The sequence below is a fragment of the Neopsephotus bourkii genome, unplaced genomic scaffold (genome assembly GCF_033783945.1).
Source record: "Neopsephotus bourkii isolate Nb327-2 ecotype Australia unplaced genomic scaffold, CSIRO-AGI_Nbou_v1 NB_1780, whole genome shotgun sequence".
Taxonomy (NCBI): Eukaryota; Metazoa; Chordata; class Aves; order Psittaciformes; family Psittacidae; genus Neopsephotus; species Neopsephotus bourkii.
Genome location: NW_026902254.1, coordinates 12447777 through 12471335, shown reverse-complemented (window position 1 = coordinate 12471335; position 23559 = coordinate 12447777). Strand labels below are relative to the sequence as shown.

Sequence of the window (23559 nt, the reverse complement as noted above, 5' to 3'; positions counted from 1 at the left end):
GTTTCTCGTGCTCCTCCTCGCTGGCAGAGCATGGGAGACTGAAAAGTTCTTGATTGGGGTGAGCATTACTGAGCAACAACTAAAACATTGGTGTGTTATCTGCATTGCTCTCAGACTAAAGCCAAAACAGCACTGCACCAGCTACTAGGAAGAAAAGTAACAGTTAACAGCTGAACCCAGGACAGTGTGTCTTAATGCCCAAGATCCATTAGAAGTCCTAAACCAGTCTCTTACAAAATCCTGTGACCTTTAACCCTCACTCAGATGCATACTGTGTTGAGCACTCCATCCTTCACAGCAGGATGGTGCTGGCACTAGCTTTTTATCAGCAGATCTAGTGTCAGGATGGCAGGTAAATGCAATCATTTAGTCAGGGTAATATCCAGAAAGCCACTTAGCATTTGATATATAAAACCCCCAGAGTTTTCTGAGAAAGAAAATTCAGCAGTTGCTTGTGTGCTACGAGAGGTTTGGCACATAAGACACGTAACTCTCCCTCCCATTGCTTCGATGTAATTAGAGTTGAGGAGTATGAGCCTCGGGTTCCTCCCTTGTGCCCAGGGGCTGGCTGTGTGCCTTCAGGCACCACAGCCCTGCCTGTGGCTAGCAGACACACTCAACCACATCCAGGGCAGCTGGCTTTTGCAAGGGATCTTGATTTCCAAAGCAAAGCCTGCTATGTTGAGTACTGCACCCTTTTGTGGTGCGATGGAGCATTTCCAGAGGGCAGCCCAGGTCTTGGGGTCAGAGCTGCTCTGGCTCAGCTTGAGTCCTCCAAGGCACTGCCGGGAGCCGCCTGGACACCCACAGGAGTTGGTGTCTGTCAGAAGCTTCTTGGAAACGCTGCAGACGCGGGTGAACACCTCACACCGTGTGGAGGCACCGGTTGTTGCTTCCTTCCTCTTTTCCAGGGACAGAAACAGCCACCGCCACAAGGCCTGTGCCCTTCTGCTCCACCCCTGAGTGAATCGCACTGGCAGCTGCCCAAGGTGAGAGGAGTAATGACAGAAATCCCCCCATCCAGCCCTGTGTAGGGCGGTTATGAAGACCTCAGGCCCACATGTCACTCATTCACTTCTCCACAACCAGAAAGGCAGTAATAGCTATTATTTTGTTTGCTAATAACTAATCCATGGCTCATGCAAGGCCATGCTTCCCATGCTCAGGAAGGGAAGGGATGTGCCACAGGGTTTCGCTTGGTGCTTTGAGACCTCTCCCCACACTGCAAGCAGTGGAGAGCAGCAAAGCTGAGACGAGCCCTCCCACCCATGCTACCAGGAGGACAGCACCTGCAGACACCATCTCTCAGTGATGGCTGAGAGAGATAGCACACAAAATAAATCTGTCACTGCAAGGGCATCTGCGAGTGACAGCAGCCTGACTGAGGCAGGGCCAGCCCTGTCTGCAGAGCGGGGCAGCTGCCTGTGATGCCTGAGAAGGGGAGTCCTGAGGAGCATCTCCTCAATGCTTCCTGAGCCACACAAACCATGCAGGCCTGCAGCAGTGACATGGTTGTGCCACAATGGAGCAAGAGGTGCAGGGCAGTGGAAAGGCCACCATAGCTATAGTTAAGCACTTACAGCAATGCAAACATGTGCACAAAGGTGGTTTCCTCCCTGAATTCTGTTTTGAAGAACTGGCCACTCACAGCACACCACGGAGGGCACAGAGGTCAGCCGGGACAGGCATGCACTGATACCCAGTCAGGAGCTTTTGTGCTTACAGCTGTGAAGGAAATCTCTGAGACATAAAAGTTGTTTCCTCGCGTCCAGAGATGAAAGTTCATTACTGTCGTTTCAGAGCCAGGGAGTTTGGCGAACACAACTGTGCTCCTAGCTGGCTTCTTTTCAGGGGCTGAACTGACTTTTAGTGAAGTCAAGGTAGTTAACTTGCTCACAAAGGCAAGCGCAGGCAAGCCGTTCTGATGTTCTGAAGTGAAGCGGTTTATCCTTTGTATATTAACCTGAGCCTTGTGTAGCAGAGGCATTGGGAGAAAGTGCTAAGAGACTTGAATTGCTGCATTGATTTGAAATTGTTTAGTGGCTGTACTCACTTGAACACAACAGTAATACAGGAAAGGCTGAGATGTCAGAGTGTGACAGGGGTTTTCAATTCGTGTCTGACCCCTGGGGTGATTTATTGCATAGTGCTGTCACATAGAGAAAGGCTTTTTTAAATGCATTTTCTTTATGAAGACAAGCATTAGCTAATATGTGTTCACGCACCTGAGCAATTGCAGAGTGCCCACAAAAACTGCACCAATATTTGCAAACTCTTAATTACAAATATCCGGCAAAACAGTATCAATTACATCTAACAAGCTTGAATAAGGTCTCATATGAAAAACTGGGGGAGAGGGGGAGAAGATCTGAAACATTTCTTTATTATTTATTCTTAGAAAATATTTATATTGTATGCTGCAGAATAAGGAAGTATAAAAAGGCTGGAAGACTGTTTTTAATAATGTAATGTACTAACTACGTTTCACAGCTTCGTAAGGGAAAATACTTCTTTTCTCCTGCTAGAAGAATAAATCCCAATTTTAATCACAATTGCATATTTCTTCAGCTTTTCATCAGATTTGCAGAGTTCAGTAAAACAATTAGTGATCCAGAATTACTTTTTCTGTCAAAATGAGAAGTCAGACACTGATAAAAAGAGCAGTGCTATTGCCACCAGTGCTGCTCTCATTCTGAGTTCCATGTATTTTCTCTCTTATTTTTTTTTTCTTTTAGTTTTTTAACCTATTTTACCAACAAGCGAAAGTAAACTTAGCAGTGGAGTAACAAACTGGAAGAGATTGGTTTGAGAAGACAGAAAAGGAACATTTGGGTAACAGCGTGACCCGACTGAGGCGAGGATGCACATTGTTTCTCTCTCCCCCAACCTGCTGTTTTTCAGAGCAAGACAAGTTGAAAATAACATGTGTGCCCAGCTGTCGTTTGAATGTGTTTTGAATATTAGAGCCTGATCTTTACCCCGGAGCCATACCTGGTGACCCTGTTGCTCAAGCAACGCTAGCAACATCACCCTGGTAGGGTTCTGTGGCAGACCTCAGCAGTCCCGCGCCGCTGCAGTTGTGCGAGTCTCACCTCAATCAGCCACGTGGCTGAAATCTTGGGCCGAGTTCTGATCTATCCAGGTTCCACTCCCTGAGTTGCCACACTTTGTGCACACACTTTTTGTGCACACGTTTGTGCACTCACTTTTCCCCGAGTTCAACAGCTCAGGGAAAGCTGCATAATTACAGACACTAAAATACTGCTCTTCACAGTTTGTTCCCAGTGAGAAGTGCCTCTTAGCTCTGAGAATCTGAAAATAACCAGGCTGTGAAAACTGATACCCCCTTTTCCACAGAGCACCAAACTAAAATCCCCTTTTACTTTATCCTCTCTCCAATTTGATTTTAAAAGTCAGCTGGCTTTTAGTGCCCTCATACCTTGCACTGGCTCTAGGATGCACAATATCAAGCCACCCCTAAATTCCCTGTGCATCCCATGTCGTCAGCTCAGGTGTCTCAGGGAATTCTGTTCACTTTTCTTCACTGAATTGCAAGCAGACCTTGAACTCTTCACTTCGTAAAACACCATAAGAAGCCTTGTGAAGCAAACACAGATAAGATGGGATTGTCAGTTATGGCATGATTCTGGAATGCATCTTCATCTGGCTTAATCTGATACAACAACCCTTTGGAGCTTCCTGGTTCCCAAATCTGGCAATACTGTACCAGACACCACAACACAGCATCCAAGCCTAGCATAAAAACAACAGCATGAACTGTTGTAGGCAAAGCTTAACTCACAGACGAAAAAGACCATTTAACAGAACATGCCAGCAAAAATGCGCAATGAAAAAAGTTGAAACAAGGTATTAAATCCATTAGAGCAGTGGTGACCCTAACAAAAATGTCCACAATTGTAACATATTTGAACACACACAAGGTGACATTTTGCATGTGATCTTTAATGTTTAAACAGTAACAGTGGCTACTTTTAAATTAGGTTACAAAGAGCAAACCTTTCAGTGAAGAGGCACTGCAAGAGCTGAGATGTAGAAACATGTTTCTTCCAAAAGCCAAGGACAGCAAACACCTAGCCGCTTGTGTAACTCTGCAGAAGTACACCATTTGGGTTCTTTTACAAACATGTCAGTTTTAGTGTTTCAGGGGGCAAAGGATTTGCAATCAACAGCTGAACAGAAAGTAGGAAAGGGTACAGGAAAGTTGGGTGGTGACGGGAGCCCTCATGTTCTCAGGTGCAGAAGCTTGTAAAGATTTACAGCTGATACGAAAACCTCACATGAGACCAGTATGTTTTTGTGACCACAAGCTTCTCTTACAATCAGGTTGATGACTGGTAAATGTTTACCAGGCTGGGAGCTGGCAGGGTGATCACATCAAGTGTCCCGTGCACTACTGCTATTCAAGGTGCCTGTGATGCAAATATTTGCTCACCGACATCACAGGTGAGGTCATCTCTGGGATTCATAGGAGGGGAATGATTTTTTTCAGAATGTCTCTTTATAGAGAAGCTCAGAGGTAGAATAGAGTAGGAGAACACCCAACCAGTTTTTCAGGGACAGACTATAGATACATGAGATCTGAGCTATAGCTTATTTGCTTAGTGGGGTGACTCCTGAAGACCCATCTTGGATCTGAATGAGACAAGCCACTGCATCCATTCCTGTTGGAACACATGAGTCAGGGCTCAGTCAAAACAGGTACAGGTTTCCTGAATCCGTACATGCCATCTTTCATGGCACCATGTTATAAGCCCTTCAAAGGTCAGTTCTGAGCTAGCTGAAGGACAGGGAAAGGGAGAAAAAACCTACACTGCACTAAGAAATCCCCCAGGGGATTTCCTCTATAGAAACTTCTGGATGAGACAGATCTGCAAGACCTGAGAGGTGGTGTGGGCGGAGGGGATGGATAACCTTAGGAGGAGGGAACACTGCAACTCACGAGGAATGCACAGCAATCCATATTGACCCCACTCCGTCTTGTGGCAGAGTACTCTTACACACCTGGAATGTCCAACTCCTTAGCCTGTCTTTCTGTGCAGGAGGGTAAGTTGGCCTGAGCAGGTATGTGAGGATTTGACTCTTAGACTTGTCAGGCTCCCCAGGATGCAAAGCCTGTTTCAGTCTCAGTTTGATACAACCCAGCCAGCTATACTTAGTATAAAAATCTATTTAGCCATTCTAAATACTCACATTCAACACTGCCCTGTACTTAATTTTTTACTATGGTTGGTGACAGGTTTCATTGTTTCAAAAGAAAGGTACCAAAAACACATGAGTATTTTGGTGCTTATGTGAAAAAAAAAAAAACAAAACAAAACAAAAAAAAAACCCAACCAACCAAACAAACAAAAAAAACACCAAAAAAAAAAAAAACCAACACCTGGCCTTTCATCTCTGGCGACTGAAATCTTTTGCCTTCAGAATTATAGCAGGGACAACAGAGGAGACGATAGCACAGACTCATCTCAGTCACCCCAACAATATGTCTAAACCAGCCCTGACTGCAAGCCAGCACTTCTGGGGTTGTAAACAGATGAGGTCTAGGAAGAATCAGGTTAGTTTCCTCCTGGTTAGCCCCATCTAAAATTCACAAAGCTACAAGACATCTGTCAAAATGTCACTAAGTTTTGATCACTCCTATGCTAGATGTAATCGATTTCATTACTGTTATGCAGTGACTTGGGGATGTCTGAGAAGTGCTAGGCTTGTCTGCAGGCTTCTGTGGTTAGCTAAAGGAAGAACCTCCAAAACATGAAAAGAGTCAGGATTTTACAACAATGTATCCAAGTCTTTTAAATAGAATACGAAGTGGTCAGGTTTTATAACACAAAGTTTTTAAAGTAAAGAAAAACAACACAACTCCACATGGACAGACATGTCAAGAGGTAGGGGTTGATCCAAGCAGATGTTTGTCGTTAAATAAATGCAGACAAACCAACAAGTGAGGAACAGCAACAGAAACAACAACAAAATCAGCACAGCTAATACCTGTAGCTCTCCAGGCTAGGCCTGCTCCAGTCCAAGCTAGGGAAGTCCAAACAAAGGCTTGTGAATAAGGGTAAGTACCTGCACCTTCATTTTTTTCAAGATAGTGCCCATGCATGATCAGATAGAGTGCACATCTGTCTCAGTGGGGGCACCTGCACTGTGGTCCTGCCAGGAGTCCTCCTTTGATTCACCTCCCACTCTCTCTACCGCAGTACCTTTGTGCGAAGACAGAAGGAATGAACGGGCAAACCCTCTGCTGACGGTCCTCAAAAGATCTTGCACTCATTAACGGAGAAGAGCTTGCGCCTGTTCTGCCTTTTGGCCTGACTGACTGCTGTCCGCACGGCGTACTCAAACACCTGCTGCACCCCACGGTTGCTGAGGGCAGAGCACTCCAGATAGCCTTTGGCTCGCACCTCCTGGGCAAGCCGCTTCCCATCTATGGCACTGATGCAGGAGGAACGGTAGGGTCCCATGTCCCGCTGGTCGGTCTGAGTGGCCACTACCAAAACAGGGATGCGGGGCAGATGGCTGCGGATCTCACCAATCCATTTGTTCCTCAGGTTCAGAAAGGAATTGTGGTTTGCCACCGAGTAGCACATTAATACCACATCTGCCTGTTGGTATGAGAGGGGGCGAATGCCTTTGAAGGCATCACTGCCAGATGTGTCCCAGAGACCTAGGCTGATCTGTACACCATCCATGAAGACATCTACTCCAGTATTTTCATACACAGTAGGTCTGTAGTCATCTGGAAAAGTCTCAGAGGTGAAACGTACCAACAGAGAAGTTTTCCCCACTGCGGAGTCTCCCACTAGGACACACTTGACTGAATCCAGCATTTTACTAATGTTCAGGGCCAAGAGCACTGTCTTCACACAGCAGGAGTGGAATTAAGAGATGCAGGGGTCTCAGAGGCTTTCTAGATAACTTCCATTTGGTGAGAAACCATCCAAGCCTCTTCTTCTCAAAACCTGATTGTGTCACTTGAGTCTAAAATCCCCTTTTCTCCCACACAGTCCTGTGGTGCTGTCAGCTTTAATTCTTCAGTGAGTCAAATGACATTTCTGAAAGAAGAAAAATAAAATGTAATGGTTATAACCCACAGAGAACAGAACATTTTTTATCAAGATAAAGATGCCTGGACATGTCTTTGGACAACCATGGGGAGTACCCCACATTGAGGATGCTGAACCTTGCCATTCCCTCCCAGGTGGCTACTTCTGAAACAGCCATTCATGTAAATAACCTTCTTGGTGCTCCACAGGAGCTAACAGTCCTATCACCTCCGCCATTCTCCACTGACACCAATGATTTTTTTCCCCTCTAATTGTCTAAAAAAACCCAATAAAATCAACTTCAGTATAACTGGTACTAACCTGCTTTTAGTGAGACATTGCCTGCCTCTGACTTTCACCAAGACTGGCAGAATCCTGAATGCCTCTTAACTGGTCAGTTCAGATTCCCTTTAATATGCACCCATGCTCTCTAAAGGTAGTCAAGAAAAAAAAATCCTTTGCTAGCCAATTTGGCTATTTAAGCAATCCTATAATGAGCAGAAATACAGAACCACATGTGACAATGAGGAAGCAAGGACTTGAGGTGTGAATCAAAATGAATCTTCACAGATTTCAAAGGCAAGGAAGGATTCACAGCACAAATATCAAAAAGTTTGACATATTTTTTACAAATCACTTTCAACAAGCAAGAAGCACAAACCAAAGAAAGCCACACCAGCAGTCCTTGCCCTGTCAAACCATTTCATTGGAAAGGGATACAGCTCCCCTGACATTTACTCTGTTGCAAAACTGAACTGAGAGTACCTGTTCAGAGTAAGTAATTACTTTTGAGCTCTTGCCAGCATTCAGTCAAATTTTCCTATTTTGAAAGTGTTTTTCTCTTCCCCACTAGCTGTGTGCAAGATTCAGTGCTCATCCAGGGCGACAAACAAGACGCTACGAAAAATCACTCACTGCAAACTGGGGGGAAACTAGTTCTGCTCAACAGAAGTAATTTTAAAAAGCATCACACATAACTTCAGAATGTCCTGTGTATGTTACACAAATAATGCATTTCTGTTTCCATACATGAAGATGGAAGTAACAGCTTAAGATTTTTTCATTTGCACAGAAATGAATAATGACCACAAAAGCATATACTCTACATTACCACTATACTCCAGTTTCACTACACTAACCCCCAACACACACAAATGCCCACCCACATTTCTAACACACTCAGAGCTTTGGCTTACTCCACAAAGGGGAAAACAAAGGAAAAGTGCTAGATGAGCTTAGAGAGAACATTTTACAGGCACTAACAATTGCTACTGTCAACTCCCCTGCTTTTCTTCTGTAGTGCAGCGCCCTACCTCCACTCGTGCTCCCAGCACACCTGTATCTCTCCCAGTGTACTGGCCAAAAGATGTATCAGCAGCTTGGTCAGAGAATTGTGTTTTATAGAGGCAGCACCAATGCTGCCTCATGCATACTTGAGTTACCAGTATCTAGAGGACTCATTGCAACAGACAGTGCTTCCTGGTCTGCCAGTGCTCTCACCATCTCAGCTTGCTTCTAGAAAATGGGATGGAGGCTGATGCCACTTCATGGCATTCCTGGCTGCTGGGAAACAAGCTGCTCCATGATGTTAAGTTTTGGCGGCAACCATTGGAAATTTGCTTGTACAACTTCAGTAGGTCTAACTCCACTGTCCCACCTTCCCCATTCCCCAGGCAAGCTCTCAGCAGAATTAAACAAGACATTTACAAACTATGTCTATGAAAAATTTGAAAAGCATATGCAGGATACACACTCCAGTTACTTAAATGCATAATCATGTTTCCTTCACAGTATTCTACTTCAAAATTGTGTCAGCAGTACAGTTTGAGAACACAATTCACCACAAGCCAGTAGCATATGATTCAGACAAGCTGCATGCTCCCAGGGGAAGTCAGCATGTAGAATCATAGAATCATACAACAGCTAGGGTTGGAAAGGATCTGAAGATCATCAGGTTCCAACTCCCCATCATGGACAGGGACACACTAGACCATGTCACCCAAGCTTCTGTCCAGCCTGGCCTTGAACACTGCCAGGGATGGAGCATTTACCACTTCTCTGGGCAACCCATTCCAGTGCCTCACCACCCTCACAGTAAAGAACTTCTTCCTTATATCTAACCTGAACTTCCCCTGTTTAAGTTTAAACCCATCACCCTTTGTCCTATCGCTACAGTTCCTGATGAAGAGTTCCTCCCTGGCATCCTTTCAGAGCAAATATTTCTTTGGTGCAAGTAGTCCTTAAAACCTTCAGGCTCATTATTTTATGTGTATTTGAATGTGGGGGAAAATAAGGATGTTCAAAGCATGATTTTTGCTATTTCATAAATGCCAGAATGGAGAAAGACAGATAGAAGGATTGTTCTGGTACACGGCTTGTTTCTGATACACAGATTACCAGGTCTGATTATGCTGGCTATTTTGAAAGAAACTATACAAATGGTTAGGGCCTGAAATAGTTATTAAGGACTAATAAACATGGCTACTCTACACGCAAATAACAAAAGCTGAAATATTCACCATGACAGTGCAAAATTGTTTTCACAGCAAATTATATTGTTCTACAATCTATTGATGAATAAAAATGTACAAGTATATAACAAGGTCCATACTCTGATGCTGGGGACAGCTCACTGTCAGTGGCCCTGATCCTGCTTTTGTTTACAGCCATTTGGAGTTCATGTGTATATAGTTGGGACTACATATGTGCATGCTGAAGGTATCTTTTTAATATGCACATAGCTTGTCCTTGACACAGTCCCAGGGTAAGAGCAGTATTAGTGTATTAAAACAATTACACAAGTTCACCCCAATTGATGGAAAACTCTTCAGATTAAACATCAGCAGAAAAAAATGTCCTTTAAAACACAGGCCAGTACTGGGCACTTCTGCACTCCAGTGTACAGCCACTTGTGTAAATACTTGCAAAAGCTTGGGGGGGTTTTTGTACATTATTGAGTATGGTCTTGGTCTGATACTACAGCACAACATAGCCACTAAAAGACTGTACAAAATCTTCTGATCCCAGGTGGTTGAACCTAGGCTGCTGATGGATTATTTCTTTTTTTCCCCCAACAATTTAGTTTTCCAAATTTCACTGACTTTATCAAGTCCATTTTAGGTCTGGAATTCCAGATATAAACCTGTATCTTCTTTTACACTACTTTGGTTTATGCTTTCATCACTCGTAACAATAGAAGATTTTATTTTAATAATAAAATAAGAGCTTTTAAAATATTATAAAAAATATGTGTTTAATTCTGATGTAGTCATTCTGAATAGAGACCTTTAATAAACTTCGACATTAATCTCAAAGAAAACCCTTGCACAGTTTTAGATAGAGCACTGTTTTTTCAACTGTATTATACTATCTATGCAACTAATGCAACTTTTTTTTTTTTGCTTTTGTTATTTTCATTCCCTCTGTTTTTGGAACACAGAACCATGGCACTGGTGTGTGGTCACAGAGCTCTCAGACTTCACTGATGACATGTGCGCAAGAAGCCATACAAGAGCTGCTCTCTGGTCACTGATTGTCCTGCTCCTCAGCAATTTCATGCAAGTAAATTTCTCACACTTGATCATGGCTGAATATGATATGGAGAAGGTGAATTGTGTTATCAGCCTGTAATACAACAGGATGCGAAAATGATCACAGCAGCACCAAGCTCTTTGTAGGTGGAGGATTTACATGAATATACATCCCATGAAAAGATAACCTTGTATTTGTTGAACAATTCTACCAGCAAAGGAAAGCAAGGACTTCTTTTATCAGAAGCAGTGAGTTTATAAACTGAACCAAATGTGATTTTGATTCTCTGGCATCTACTATAAGATCATTGTGAGCATGTCCTGCATCTTTTTAGATCAGACAGTCATAAAATTCTTCAGAGAGTTAAAGCAATTAACATGCTAACCATTATTGTCATTATCTGGTCTCTACCACAATCAGATCTCAGTGCAGTTCCTGCTGATACCAGGATAAGAGTAGGCTAATTTTTCAGTTTGAGCACTGTGCATACTAGCTGTTGAAGAGATCTGACATTGTGAGGAAATAAAAATATTTATACAACTAAAAAAAGCTCAAAAACACTGAAGAGACTTCCACTTGCCATGTGATGTTTGAATGAAGGTATTCTCTTTGCCTGCCTACATTACTCCTGCAAATCTCACATCATGCAGAAGGGGGTCTGCAAAACTGCCTACAATTCCCCTCTATTATGTTGATTGTAATCGCTGCTCCTTCTAACTGCAATGCAGGTACCTAAAAAGTCTCCTTGCATATCTTAGAGGCTTTCAAGGAAAGGAAAGTGATACAGAGAGCACCTTCACCAACCAGAAAGAACAGTGCGCAGCTTTACACCTTCACTTCTGTGGGTGCAGTGGGCACTGCAGGGCAAGGGAAGCGCCTCAGAAAACCCCTGCAAAGCAGGACAGAGAGAGAGGAGCAGACAGGCTCTCAGGAAACCAAGACAGGGCAGAAATGCTGTTGCGTGTTTAGGGCATCACTCAGAAGATGCAGTAGGGAGACAACTGGCCCCTGTGACAGAGACACTGCGTCTGCTGTCGATCCAGTCTGTATGCTCAGATAGATGACCAAGTTGCCCAGGTCATGCTACCTTGTTGTCAACTCTGTGCATAAGTTGTACTTGCTCCATTCAGATACAAACCTCCAGACTGCTGCACAGGCCTTTGCTGCCACAGCACAGGGCTACTAAAAACTAATACATAAGCTGCAGCCCGTCTGGAGACTGCAGCTGGTCTGCAAGCAAATGGCCCCATACTGTGAAGTTTCCTGTCATGCATTAAGCTGATGCTCTGACATTTGCTTTAGCTGCCTCCTGGTTTTTAAACTCATTTTAAGACAATTTTGATCTATAGCACAAAGTGGCCCTGTCTTGACAGTTTACTAAACAGCCTCCTGTCACCTCAGACAGGGTCAGAGTTTTAGTCCATAGCGGCATTCAGGGGTGGTACCACTGCCATGAAGGAGAACTACTCACAGCCTGTACCTTTCCAAGATGTTAGATCTTTGCCCCAAACTACTCCAACCAAAGAATCTGTATTCAACTCCTTCTCTTTACAAGCAAGTGTATTTATAATACTGATGGATTAGTGGCCAGATTATCTCTCAATGTTTCAATATTCTGAAGAATTGAGAGGATGCCTAGAAGCTTGGATGAAAGCTTTTATACAGCTATTTTATCCTCAAGTACAATCATACCTGCAATGTCTTTCTGAAGTTAGAAGAGCAAGCAACGTATAGTGAACCCATATTTTCAAAGCCAGGATGTCTTGTCATCTCAAAAAATATCTTCTTCCAGCATTTAAAAAATATTGCAGACATAACAGTTTAGACATTTTTCTTCCACTCCTTTATTCACAAAACTGGAATTCTGTTCCAGTTTTCAAATTTCAGTGCTTTGTTTAGAAAAAAATAAAAATAAACCTTCATATATACATATTATTTTTAATTTATGAAATTTAAAGAAAATAGACAACCACTTTCTTAGGGCCCTTTGCTCAAAATCACTTCTGGATCAAGTCAACACCTGAAGATTTAAACCTCAGTTTCTTTCTTTGGAAGTTTTAACAACTGAAACTGAAGAGAAGGATTTATGATGAAATATTCAGTCATCTTGACAACTTTATTATTAGCAAGGGAATGCAAGTCACTAGATTTAAAAGAAAATCCCTCATATAAGACTGGGGAATCTTGCTATAAAATAGCTACAAACACAGACCAATGTTATTTACAAGACTAAATAAGAGGTGAAGTCTTAATAAAAGGACAACAGCTTCCCTTATGGGAAAATGTACATCTTTACACACATGCTTACACACTGCACATACATACAGAACTGTATAATGAGATATTTAAATTAAAAAATAATTTTTCATTACTTTAGTAATAGTACCTATAACGAATATATATAAAAGAAATGGATAATGCATGTCTAAAGATCTGTTCAATTTACCATAGTCCCTGAGAAAAACTATTTAGCTCTCATTTTAATTACCCAATTAGACCAAAGAAATGTTTATTTTATCTCAGGAGCCCTTTAACTGTGATAATCACACCTTGATTCAGCTATTTAAAAAGTAAACATGAAGACAAATGATTGCAACCACTCGAAAAATTAACAAAAAGCCTGTAAGACTCTCATGTATTAATCCAAGATCTGAAATTCAGTAGAAGTCAAGCAGATCTGGCAGTGCTAAATGCCTGCTCCAAAATTCAAGGCATGAGTCTGAAGTTTCTTTCCATATGTTTATGGCATGATGTGGTAAGTTACAGACTATGTAATATTCATGACGCTACACAGCATTCAGTAGTGACCCATTTTCAGTATAAGTGTTCCACCCTCTCCAAATTAAAATATGGGTAAATGGAGTGCAGGAAAGTAACCCCTTCACAGAGAACCACCAGTTCATGTGCCATTTTCAGTGTGATCCAGTATCTTCCAAAGTCAGCAGAAATGGAGCACGTCATGCCCAAAGCATGGCACATGCCCTTGCGTTTACTGAGTGGTTTTTTTCCTCAAGAAAATGGGTATGTCACCTTCTTTTCCCACCCTTCCCTACGATTATTTTTCTCCTCTGCTCTTAAAAAGAGAAGAAATTCTTCTCGAGCCTCACCACAGATACAGTCGTACATGGAGCAGCTGGTGTGCAAATGTCACATGTGTGTACGTTCAAACACAAAAGTTCGCCAACCATCTGTCCGTCGGCGTTCCTTCATAGTCTGTTTTTGTACACACACATGTACATATATATGTGTGTGTGTGTGTATATATATTCACCACTGACATAGAACTGCTCTGGGGTCCAGATGGGGATACAGATACGCTTGCAGATGAACATGGATAAAGTGCTATGCATCATCTATAGCACTATCACACGTACCTACGAAAAGCTACTCTATCAGAATGGACTCAAATAAAATTTCCACCCAAGTGTAAATGCACTGCAGTCAAACTGAAGGACTGACTATATAAAATGTATGATATTTGAGTAATTTACTTCAATGAGACTACTGTGTGTATAGAATTACTCACATGTGGAAATATTTGCAGCTTTGGGCCTCAAACCACTTCAAATTTTTCATGCCACATCCTTTTTTAACACAGTTCACCTTTCTTGAAGTTTAAGACAAATCAAAAAGGCACAACTTATTTTTGTAAATTTTTTTACAAGTTTAACTCTTCAAAATTTCTCCAGTTTGTTTTTGTTCTTTTTACTCACAAAATGTGAAGTACTCTTTTATTTACAACTTTCAACAATAATTGTGTTTTATTTCCAGAAAGCCTAGCCTTTTCCCTATTTCTATTTTTGGTTTGGGGGCATTTTTTTACCATCTACAGATACAAAAAATATCATCATGAAGTATCCATTTCCCTTTCAAACACAACTAACAGGTTTTAGTTTTAAATAATCATTTGTCATTTCTTGCAGAATGATGCATCATTTGCTAGACTGATGGCATAGAAGAGTATATGCCTATATATGCATACACAAAAACATTGGAAATAAAGCAGTGTATATTTAAAAACATAACTGTTCCAATAATGAATCTATACATCCATGTACAAAAATATGACATCCATATGTCATGCATGTGTGTTTATATGTCTATATAGACATATATATACACACATTGATATTCATCCATTTGAAAAGACTACGTGACAGATTGCTGTACAAAACAGATGCATATTCAAGGCAAGATATTTTGCCATCATTTGAAAACCTGCATATATATTTTCTATGAAAGAATGGAAGCATTATTGAAATGACCATGGTCTTTATATTACGCTGTTTCTACATATAAGTACACATTTGCACACACATGAGCAGAAATGACTGCTGTGATAAATCTGGATTTGCAGTAACCTAGGTTTGTAACTAACGGATAATAGTCATACACTTATACATAGATTACATGGTCAAGCATTGCAAACAATTAGATTTTTACTGTGAAATCAGCCATTAAATTTTCTAGACACATCTTTACAATATGTTACAATTATTTATTGTTAAGGAGATGTATGGATTTATATAAAATCATGCATATATGTAACATGGCAAAATGTTAAATCTAACAGCCCAGCAACTCCGTGTATGTACTTGCATTTGCAGGCAGAAAGGCTTCCTCACTTTTAGAGCCTGTGTTAAGCCCACTGCAGCGGTGAGGGCTGGCTCCTGCATGTTTTGACTCTAACCTGGAGAGGACTTCACCCCTTTCCCTTGTTTGCACTGTACCTAATCTTTTTGACTGGGTCTTTTAAGGTCTACCAAGTAATCAATATTAACAGTATAGCTAAAAGCTAATATATGAATGATACAGGTGATGTGACACCCTCCTTAATGTTAAAAAGTATTTTAAAAATGTCCTACCATTTCTCCACAGCCCTCCGTGTGATCCCTCACCAGGTCTCCAAGGTTACTTTCAGAGGTCTATTCAGGTTTAACTTTGATCTGGTTTTATAAAATGCCTGCCACAAAATGAGGAGACTCTCAAGCCCAGATCTTTTGCCCCTAACCTCAGGGGGGGGAAGAGGAGGTTCTCCATGTTCATTAAATTATATAGCTGCGTAAGTCTGATTTCATTGGGAGATAAAGGTGAAGGAGGAAAATGATAGTTAGAACTGAATTAGCCAATTTGATGGAGATTATTTTTTTCACATTTTGTGATAAGAATAAAATATGTTGAACACATAGTTGCTTTGAGCAGCAAATAACAATGCTTCAGTTGATCAAACAATTCACAATAATGACTCCTTGCTAAAACATATTGTTTTCTTTCTTTTCTTATTTGAGAAGAACACATATTTACTGCATATCACTTCAGTTTTACTGTGATGAATGTTAAATTCCTAGAGTTAATGAGCAAAGCTAGTAAAGTAAACAACAATAATTCAGTTGGTTATTTCTTTTAAACCACTGAGAAACTGGCTGACAATTTTAGCTTTTCCCCTTAGAACTGCCAGCAACAAAAAGCTTTTTCTTGTTTCTTTATATATAAGACTGTTTACATTTTTAGTGTAGATTTCAGCCACAGGAAACTGCCATCATTTCAAGTTAAACCAAAAATTTTGTGTGTGCACACATGTACATGAAAATGTTAAAAATTTGAAGGGTTTGTTTGGAAATAATTTCAATTGCTTCACAGGCAGAAGGTGCGATACAAAACATGCGATTATCATGACTTTGCCTGCACTTGTTGTCTTAAGGTCTCTATCCTCTTGATTTGTTTTATAAATTAAAAAAGGAATTGCCTTTCACAATCTATCCCACAACTTGGCATTCATGCTCTGTACCCACACAAGGAGAAGAGTTAATATGTATTTATAAGACAGACAGGAAAATAATTCTCACTATGTAGCCTCCCTAGAATCCCTTAATTGTAGTAAATTGAACTAAACACAATAAACGGGCATGTATACTTGCCTACATTAAATTGCGTATGTCCCATGCACAGTTATCATTAAAGCTCAATTTCAAACAAACATGCCATCAAGATTTCTTTTTTCCCCCTGTATTTAGCCCAAATTATACCTTGGTAGTTCAGATTTTACTTTGATCTGTATCTTACCCCAACCTTATGACATAGCAGAATATATTATTTCAGGGCCTGTTTTCCTTTACTTCGATTCCAGTATAACCTTAATCTCTTGTCACTTTCATATAAAACATAGAATACAGTGGACAGCACTGGGTCATATGGATAGGTTAAGAAGAGACAAACCTCTACCATTTAGCACCAAAAGTAATATATAAATCCTTCTCGCTTATTTTTCAACTCAGTATTTTGAGAAGCCATTTGAGATACTTAAAGCTGACATCTATTTGGCTTTCAGTTGGTTTAAAGATCATGCAAATCCCCACACTATGGTAAATCTGAACACAGAGTTTCTGGTTTTCAGTGGGAAGCCTAGAAAGTTTTCCTTGATTTTCTTGATTTTTACATATTTTGCATGAAAATGATCACACATATGGAAAGAGAGATATTTTTGGAGAGCTACATTTGAACATTATGAGAACATTTCCCATGCTTTATTTTTGAATCCTGGTGGACTTGATTCAAACTCAAAGATATTTTACCCAATGGCTTTTCATCTACAATTAAAACTCCACTGAAAGATAAGTGAATTTTAAAACCTGCATTTAAATTTATGGAAATAAAGGAATTTACATGAGGGATTTTTAAGGCAGATGTTTTGTAATACATTTTTGTAATGAGAAAAACACAAGCACATAGATGATGAGAGGAAGTTAAGAGATAATTCAGTATGTCATTGATTCAATAACTTTGAACCTTACAGACTTTACCAGTTCTTACACACAGTCATTTAATGAAAAAAGAAAACAAAGGCAAACTGCAAGCTGTGTCCACTGGCATGGCAATCAGCAGAAGAAAATAATTTTTTTCTTGTGAGAGTGAGAGGTTTTGTATTCTCTCAATGACCATATGAACAGGAGACAACCAAAATAGATCCCATCCCAAACTATGTAGGGGTATTGGTCTCACACTTTTATATTAGGGCAGCCGGGCTCATAGTTTGACATAAACCAGGATAACCTTCAAAAAAAACTTACTGCTACTCATAAGGAAGAGGTTGTCACTCATAAGGAACAGGAATCACCAGATGGTACAGCAACCTCACATGGGGCAAATGTCAGTTATTGAGATTGATACACCATGCTCACAGTTGTGTGTGACAAGTGGCATTGTGCATGGTAAATAACCACAGCCCTCCACACCAGCTCCTGCCAGGAGAAGTATTTGTTCCCTTCCCAGCACATTCTTAGTCTTCGTATATGATAGGTCACCACTGCCCCCTCCACTGGGGAACCCCTCAAACCACAGCAGAATCCTCATGTGGTTTCCAGCGAGCTCATACATTTCATCAGGTAGAGACAAGCATGCCAAGTTCAGTGCCACCCTCATCCCTTAGGAATTTACACTGCTCCTTGGCTTCTGTAACCAAAGACCAAACACAATTCCTTGTGCAAAAGAAATACAATGCAGACATAGCAGCAAGTTATTGGGCAGGGTGGGAAAGATCAAGGAATCTTTAACAAATGCCAGTCACAGCCACAAGCACGACCAGGCATGAGCAAATACTCCTGCAGCCTCTCTGTAAGGAGCACACACTTGTGGTCAGTGTTCAGTCTGTGTTCCCAGCTATCCTCCAGCTGCCATGCCAGCAGTGATGGCAATCCTCCAGCACAACCTCCAGCATGAATGTGACTGCTGGCACTACTGCTCCCTGCTACTCTGGCAGCTCTCCATCTTAGATCTGATACACCAAGGTTTTGTACCCATGACTTCAAGTGCTCATGCTCACTGCTGCATTACAGAGGTTTTGCTTGCTACAAAAGTCTCCCCTTCTACTGCAGACCAATGCTTTTGGTGGATTAAGAAGTTTTTCCCATTCTTCACTGATGTAAAAATTCAAGCACAACTAAATTATGCTAAGCACATATGAAACTGTACTTGGGTTTGGGAAGGAGAGCTAAAGGTAGGCTGCAGCCTACAAATTTTGTTGTTACATCACTTCATTGTATCTGTGTGATCCTGACCAGTATTTTAAAGCTGCAGTAACAGTGGGCTTGAGACAGTTGCAGCCAACTTCCTTTCTTAATTACTATGTTGGGGTCATCCCAAGACATTTTTCAGATGTAAGCTGTGCTCATGGCATGGAAACATTTGAAAACTGTTAATTTAATAAAATCACACACCATTGGTCAAAAAGTGAGAACCTGATTTGGAAATGATATTAAGCTGCATAGTCTGATGCATGGAATGTCAAGTTTCATAGTTACATCTCTTATTTCTTTCCAAACCATTATCAAAAGCTTTATTAGAAAATCTGCAATTTTTCACTGTATGATCAATGCCAAATCAAATTAAGCACTTAAACAGTGCATTCAGTGACATTCAGCTGTTATTTAATGAAAACTATAGAATAACAGCACCACCATTTTATAAAGAAAAAAGGGTTGGTGTGTTTGCTTTAGAGAGAAGAGGTATTTTTCTTTGAAAATCTTTTTCGTTTAAAGCTCCTCAGCCAGCTGTGCTATACATCTAGAGCTGCACAGCAAAGGCAAAAGGAGAAAGAGCAGAATTTCTTTGCCTTGCCTGGGTGTCATCCCAGTTAGTTATCAGAAAGTCACCAAGAAAAGCTGCTCAGGAGCTGCAGCTGGTGCAGACCTGCTGTTCTCCAAGACAGGCCAGTGGAGCAGCCTGCAAGACCGCCACCATGATTTCTGCTCATTTCCTGTGTGCTCTGGGTATACTGCAAAGCATCCACCGACATCTTTAAAGATTTATATGACTGCCCCTTGCTGTACAACAGATTTCCTCCCTGTTATCACTGGCACCAGCAGCTCTTACCAGCTGATGCAACTTCAGCATCAGTTTCTTGGTTACTGGGTTTATGAAGAGAAAGCACTCTCATTTCATTCCCAAATTCACACTCCGAGTGGAGCAGCTGAGCCAGAATCTATTAAACTTCTACATATAAACATTTTATTGAGAAAGCTGGTCACCAGGCTGGAAGAGTATTTTTAGTAACTTTCTAGAAATGTAGTTCCAGCTTCGTGGTTTTACTGTGATGCATGTAGATATAGGGACTGTCTTCTGATAAAAGCAATCACGTGAGGCTTGATGCTCTTCGGACATGAGACCATCTCACGCTGCTTTGACACAGTAAAATTCCCTTGAAGTGGGATTAAATGACAGGAATATACAGCCACTTTGCCCTGCTGTTGGACTGTGAATTTATGTCTTGCTATACATGAAAATCAAGCCCATTTTTAAAATGTTAATTCTTTGCTCTGGAACTTAGTAAGTACTGATTACTTACAAAACCACAGATTCACCATAAATACAAACCTATTATTTTTTCCAGCTTTGTAACACCTAATCTAGTGAATATAAAACTCGATACTGAGCCCCATCAAGGCCTACTCTCTCAATTTAGCAGGAAGCAAGCACACGTGGGGTTTTTCTATCCTGCAGCTGCTGCCCAAGTCTCAAACATGGTATTCACATCAAGTCTGTACCACACTTTATCTGGTAAACTTGACTTTTCTTGTATGACTACATCATCAGATCTCTCTCTGAAAAATTAGATTAAACCTCATTCTAAAGTAAGTATATGTGCATGGTCTTTTTTACTGGAACATCTGTAAACACCCACAGGTCTAAATGGTGGGTTTGGGAAACGTTCAATAGCAAGTAGCACAGTGCAATGCACAATCCCACCTTATTCTGACAGCAGCACCAGATGGGCATGTACACCAAAAAAATGCTGGTAGATGTGACTCCTAACAACTAAATCTCGTTTATCCTACCTTTATCCTCTGCAAGCATTTTCTTCAGGGTAAATCCTGGGTTAGAGCTAGCCTCCTCCAGATGCCACAGCCACACTCTTGCCCCATTCACAGGTGAAAACACAGCTGGAAGGAGAAATTACAAAATCTTAAAGCTACATTCAGATTTTTTGTGGGGACTGCATCAGAGCAATGGCTCCTGCCTCTGTGTGCTTCCTTCTCATTCACCTTTTAGATTAACTGCCGCTCATCGGCAATGTGACAAGACATTCTACCACCACTAAAGCATCATAATATGCAGTTTTGGAAGAAAATTTGGAAATCGGTGTGCCCAGGTGTGCACAGATGTGCATACATCTGTACGCATGTGTGCACAGGTACATACCACTCTCCGAGGGATTCCACACCAAGAGCATGCCATGGATGGCTCAGAATGCAGAGGAGAAGAAGCCGTGGCGTGAGATGAAAGCAAAGAGTTACAGCCGCGGCCATTTAGAGAGCAGACAAAACCCTTTCATCTTAGAAGGTGGTAGATGAACTTGTTAGAGTCAGCAGGGCCAAGCAGCTGCTAGAACCAGAGACAGTGACAGATATGCTGGCAAATTAAAAATACCTTCAATCTCACTTCAGCCCTTAAGAACCTAAATTTCACCTTTCTCAAAATCCCACAATAAAATCTTCACCCAAATTTGCTTGGGGACATCTAAGATGAAGCAAAACAGTTACAGTTATGTCGTGCCTCACAAACGGTGAAGAAAGCATCCTTTGAGGTGTTGCAGGTTTACACATACTTATCTCTTATGGGTTTGTAATTCATACAACAGCAAAGGGGGTCAGAATCAGACCACCATCTTTAAAGTAATTCTCATCTTTTCTGTTTTTTCTTACATTAGTTAACATGGAAAATACTAGCATGGCACAGCCCATCACACCCCTCTTTCTACTTTTATACAAGGCCTTTTTACACTCAAGTGGAAACAAACTCTGCAACGTATTGTATGAAACATAGGCAGGATTAGACCACCATCTAACAGGTTATCACAATACTGAGTAATTAAAAAATTGTATTAAAAATAAAACTGATTATGTGAATCAATTTCACAAACTTATTAGTAAAACTAAAGATACTGAATTTGATTAAGAACATCAATTCACATTAAGACTTTTAGGAAGAAAAAAAAAAAAGAACTCACCAGATGCAGGAAGCTGAAAGCGGCTGTTGGAAATAAACGTTACGGAAATCAAGTCTTCTAGACGAGATAGGGGAAGAAAAAATAGAAGAGTGGTGTTCTGTGCTCTTGGCTGTTTCGGTTGGACTTCTTTTCCAGCAGATTAGAACAATTATGTTATTGAGAGGGAAAACAAAGCAAAACATCAAGAGGTGACCAGAGACCACTGCACATCCAGGCCAAACTAGTCCTGGCAACCGGGTCTAGCTCATCTGGACGCAGCTGTGACAGCAGACCCAGATGTAGTGTGACGAGAAATAGCAGAGTAGTTTAGAGTAAGTCAGCTTCCGGGTGACAGCTCCTCAGCTCTGCTGTGTGGGTTTTGTTGTGGGTTGGCATATGAGTGTATGTATCTTTCTCTCTGGTGGCTATGGGAGCAGATGTAAAAACCTTGAAGATGGAGGAGGAGGGCAAAACCTCCAGGCTGCAGAAAGCTTTCGCTTTGCACTCTGCTGCTCCTATAGTTGCCTCCTCTCTGCTGCAGCGCCTAATAGCATAGCACAGCCCATGCTATGCTATTCTATACACGCTAGAAGAAAAGGAGCAGATCAACAATTGCCCGGCAGTGCTATATGCAATTCACACTACAGTAGCATGAATGAGATGGGATATTCTCATGCAAGCTGGAATATGGCCCTGACTTTAAAAAAACATGTTTAGCTGACCTTGTGCAAAACTCAAGGCAGGCGCTTTGGGGCTCTTTCAACACTGGTTTATAGGGATTTGTCAAAATTCAGTGAGGATTCCCCAGTAGCATTGTTTAGGACTGACCAGGATCATTTCACCAGCACACTTGTCCTCTCTTCCACCAGCATAAAGATTCTGAGCAGGAGAAAGCACCACAGGTGTGGAGATTCCTTCCTTTCCCAGCACAGACAACTGGAACTGGCCAGACTCTCATCAAGGCCAGGTTTCTACCACAACACTGAAAGCAAAGCTCTGATGACAGTTTCAGGATTTCAAGTGCCAGGTCTGTGCTCCAGGAGCTGGGAGCACAAGAGGTTGTCCTTTTTGGATGATCAGGTAATTGGACTGCAGGGAGGGCATTTCTGTCCCATACTCCTGAAGCAGCCCAAAACTGCTGGCACAGCAGGAGAGCTGCCCCAGAGCTGAACATGAGGAGCCCTGATGACAAGCACAGAGGGCTGTCTGCTGCTCAGTCAGAGGCATCAGCAGTGGGTTCCCCAGCAGCCTTGAAACCAGCTTGGGAGGCAGAGAAATGGAACCCATGTCCTTTTCAGAAACTATTTTGGGCTCAGTGAAGCTATTTCACCATTTTTAGACCATCTCTAGCCATGCAGCAGTAGGAACAGGCTGCCTGATCCGTATCTAAAGCCATGCACTTTGTGTTCCTTGCAGGATGGAAGCTCTTTGAAGACAGCTAGCAAATTTGTCCACATTAACATTATGATAGTACAATGCATTCCAAAAAAAGTCATACAGCTTCCAAAAATGATTAAAAATCAACAGAATAAATTACAAGGTAAAGCAAAAAGGAAACAAGCAGATAATTTATGTGTAGATGAAAGACGGTTTGTGCCAAAAATACAACTAGCTGCTGACTATAACCTGTGTAAACACGCTGTAAACCTGCTGATACAAAGCTTGCAGAACAGTGCTGCACAGTCAGGCTGAGAAATCAATTTGTTTCTTTTCCCAATGACATGAAATTAATTAAGTTAATTATCAACAGGGGTTAGGGTAAGGAAGGCTGGCTCACAGAAGGCATTTCTGGAACACTATCTTCCTAAAAGCTTCAATCTTTCTTTCAGTTTGAGACAAGATTTTGGATAAGGGGCTTTGGCATATTATCAGTTTATGTGAGAACTCGTGTTACTTAATTTTCACATTAAACACCTATTCTTCTGGTTTTAACCAGGTTTGGATTTCCCAGTACCAGTGCATGCAACCAGGCAGTAAGTT

General features: G+C 41.3%; 1 protein-coding gene across 5 annotated transcripts; it reads right to left on the bottom strand.

Annotated features, from left to right (window-relative positions):
* Window positions 1–5744: 5744 nt before the first annotated feature.
* Window positions 5745–23105, bottom strand: RHOH (ras homolog family member H). Of its 5 annotated transcripts, XM_061379704.1 has the most exons (3): window positions 21601–23105; window positions 20429–20533; window positions 5745–7076 (listed from the first exon to the last, which is right to left on the bottom strand). In XM_061379704.1, exon 3 carries the CDS (start codon window positions 6849–6851, stop codon window positions 6276–6278), a length of 576 nt encoding a protein of 191 aa, XP_061235688.1. In that variant the 5' UTR covers window positions 6852–7076; window positions 20429–20533; window positions 21601–23105; the 3' UTR covers window positions 5745–6275. The 5 variants fall into 5 exon arrangements, with proteins under 5 accessions (XP_061235688.1, XP_061235690.1, XP_061235689.1 ...); XM_061379706.1 differs by lacking the exon at window positions 20429–20533; XM_061379705.1 differs by lacking the exons at window positions 20429–20533; window positions 21601–23105 and adding an exon at window positions 11393–11885.
* Between the last annotated feature and the right edge of the window lie 454 nt (window positions 23106–23559).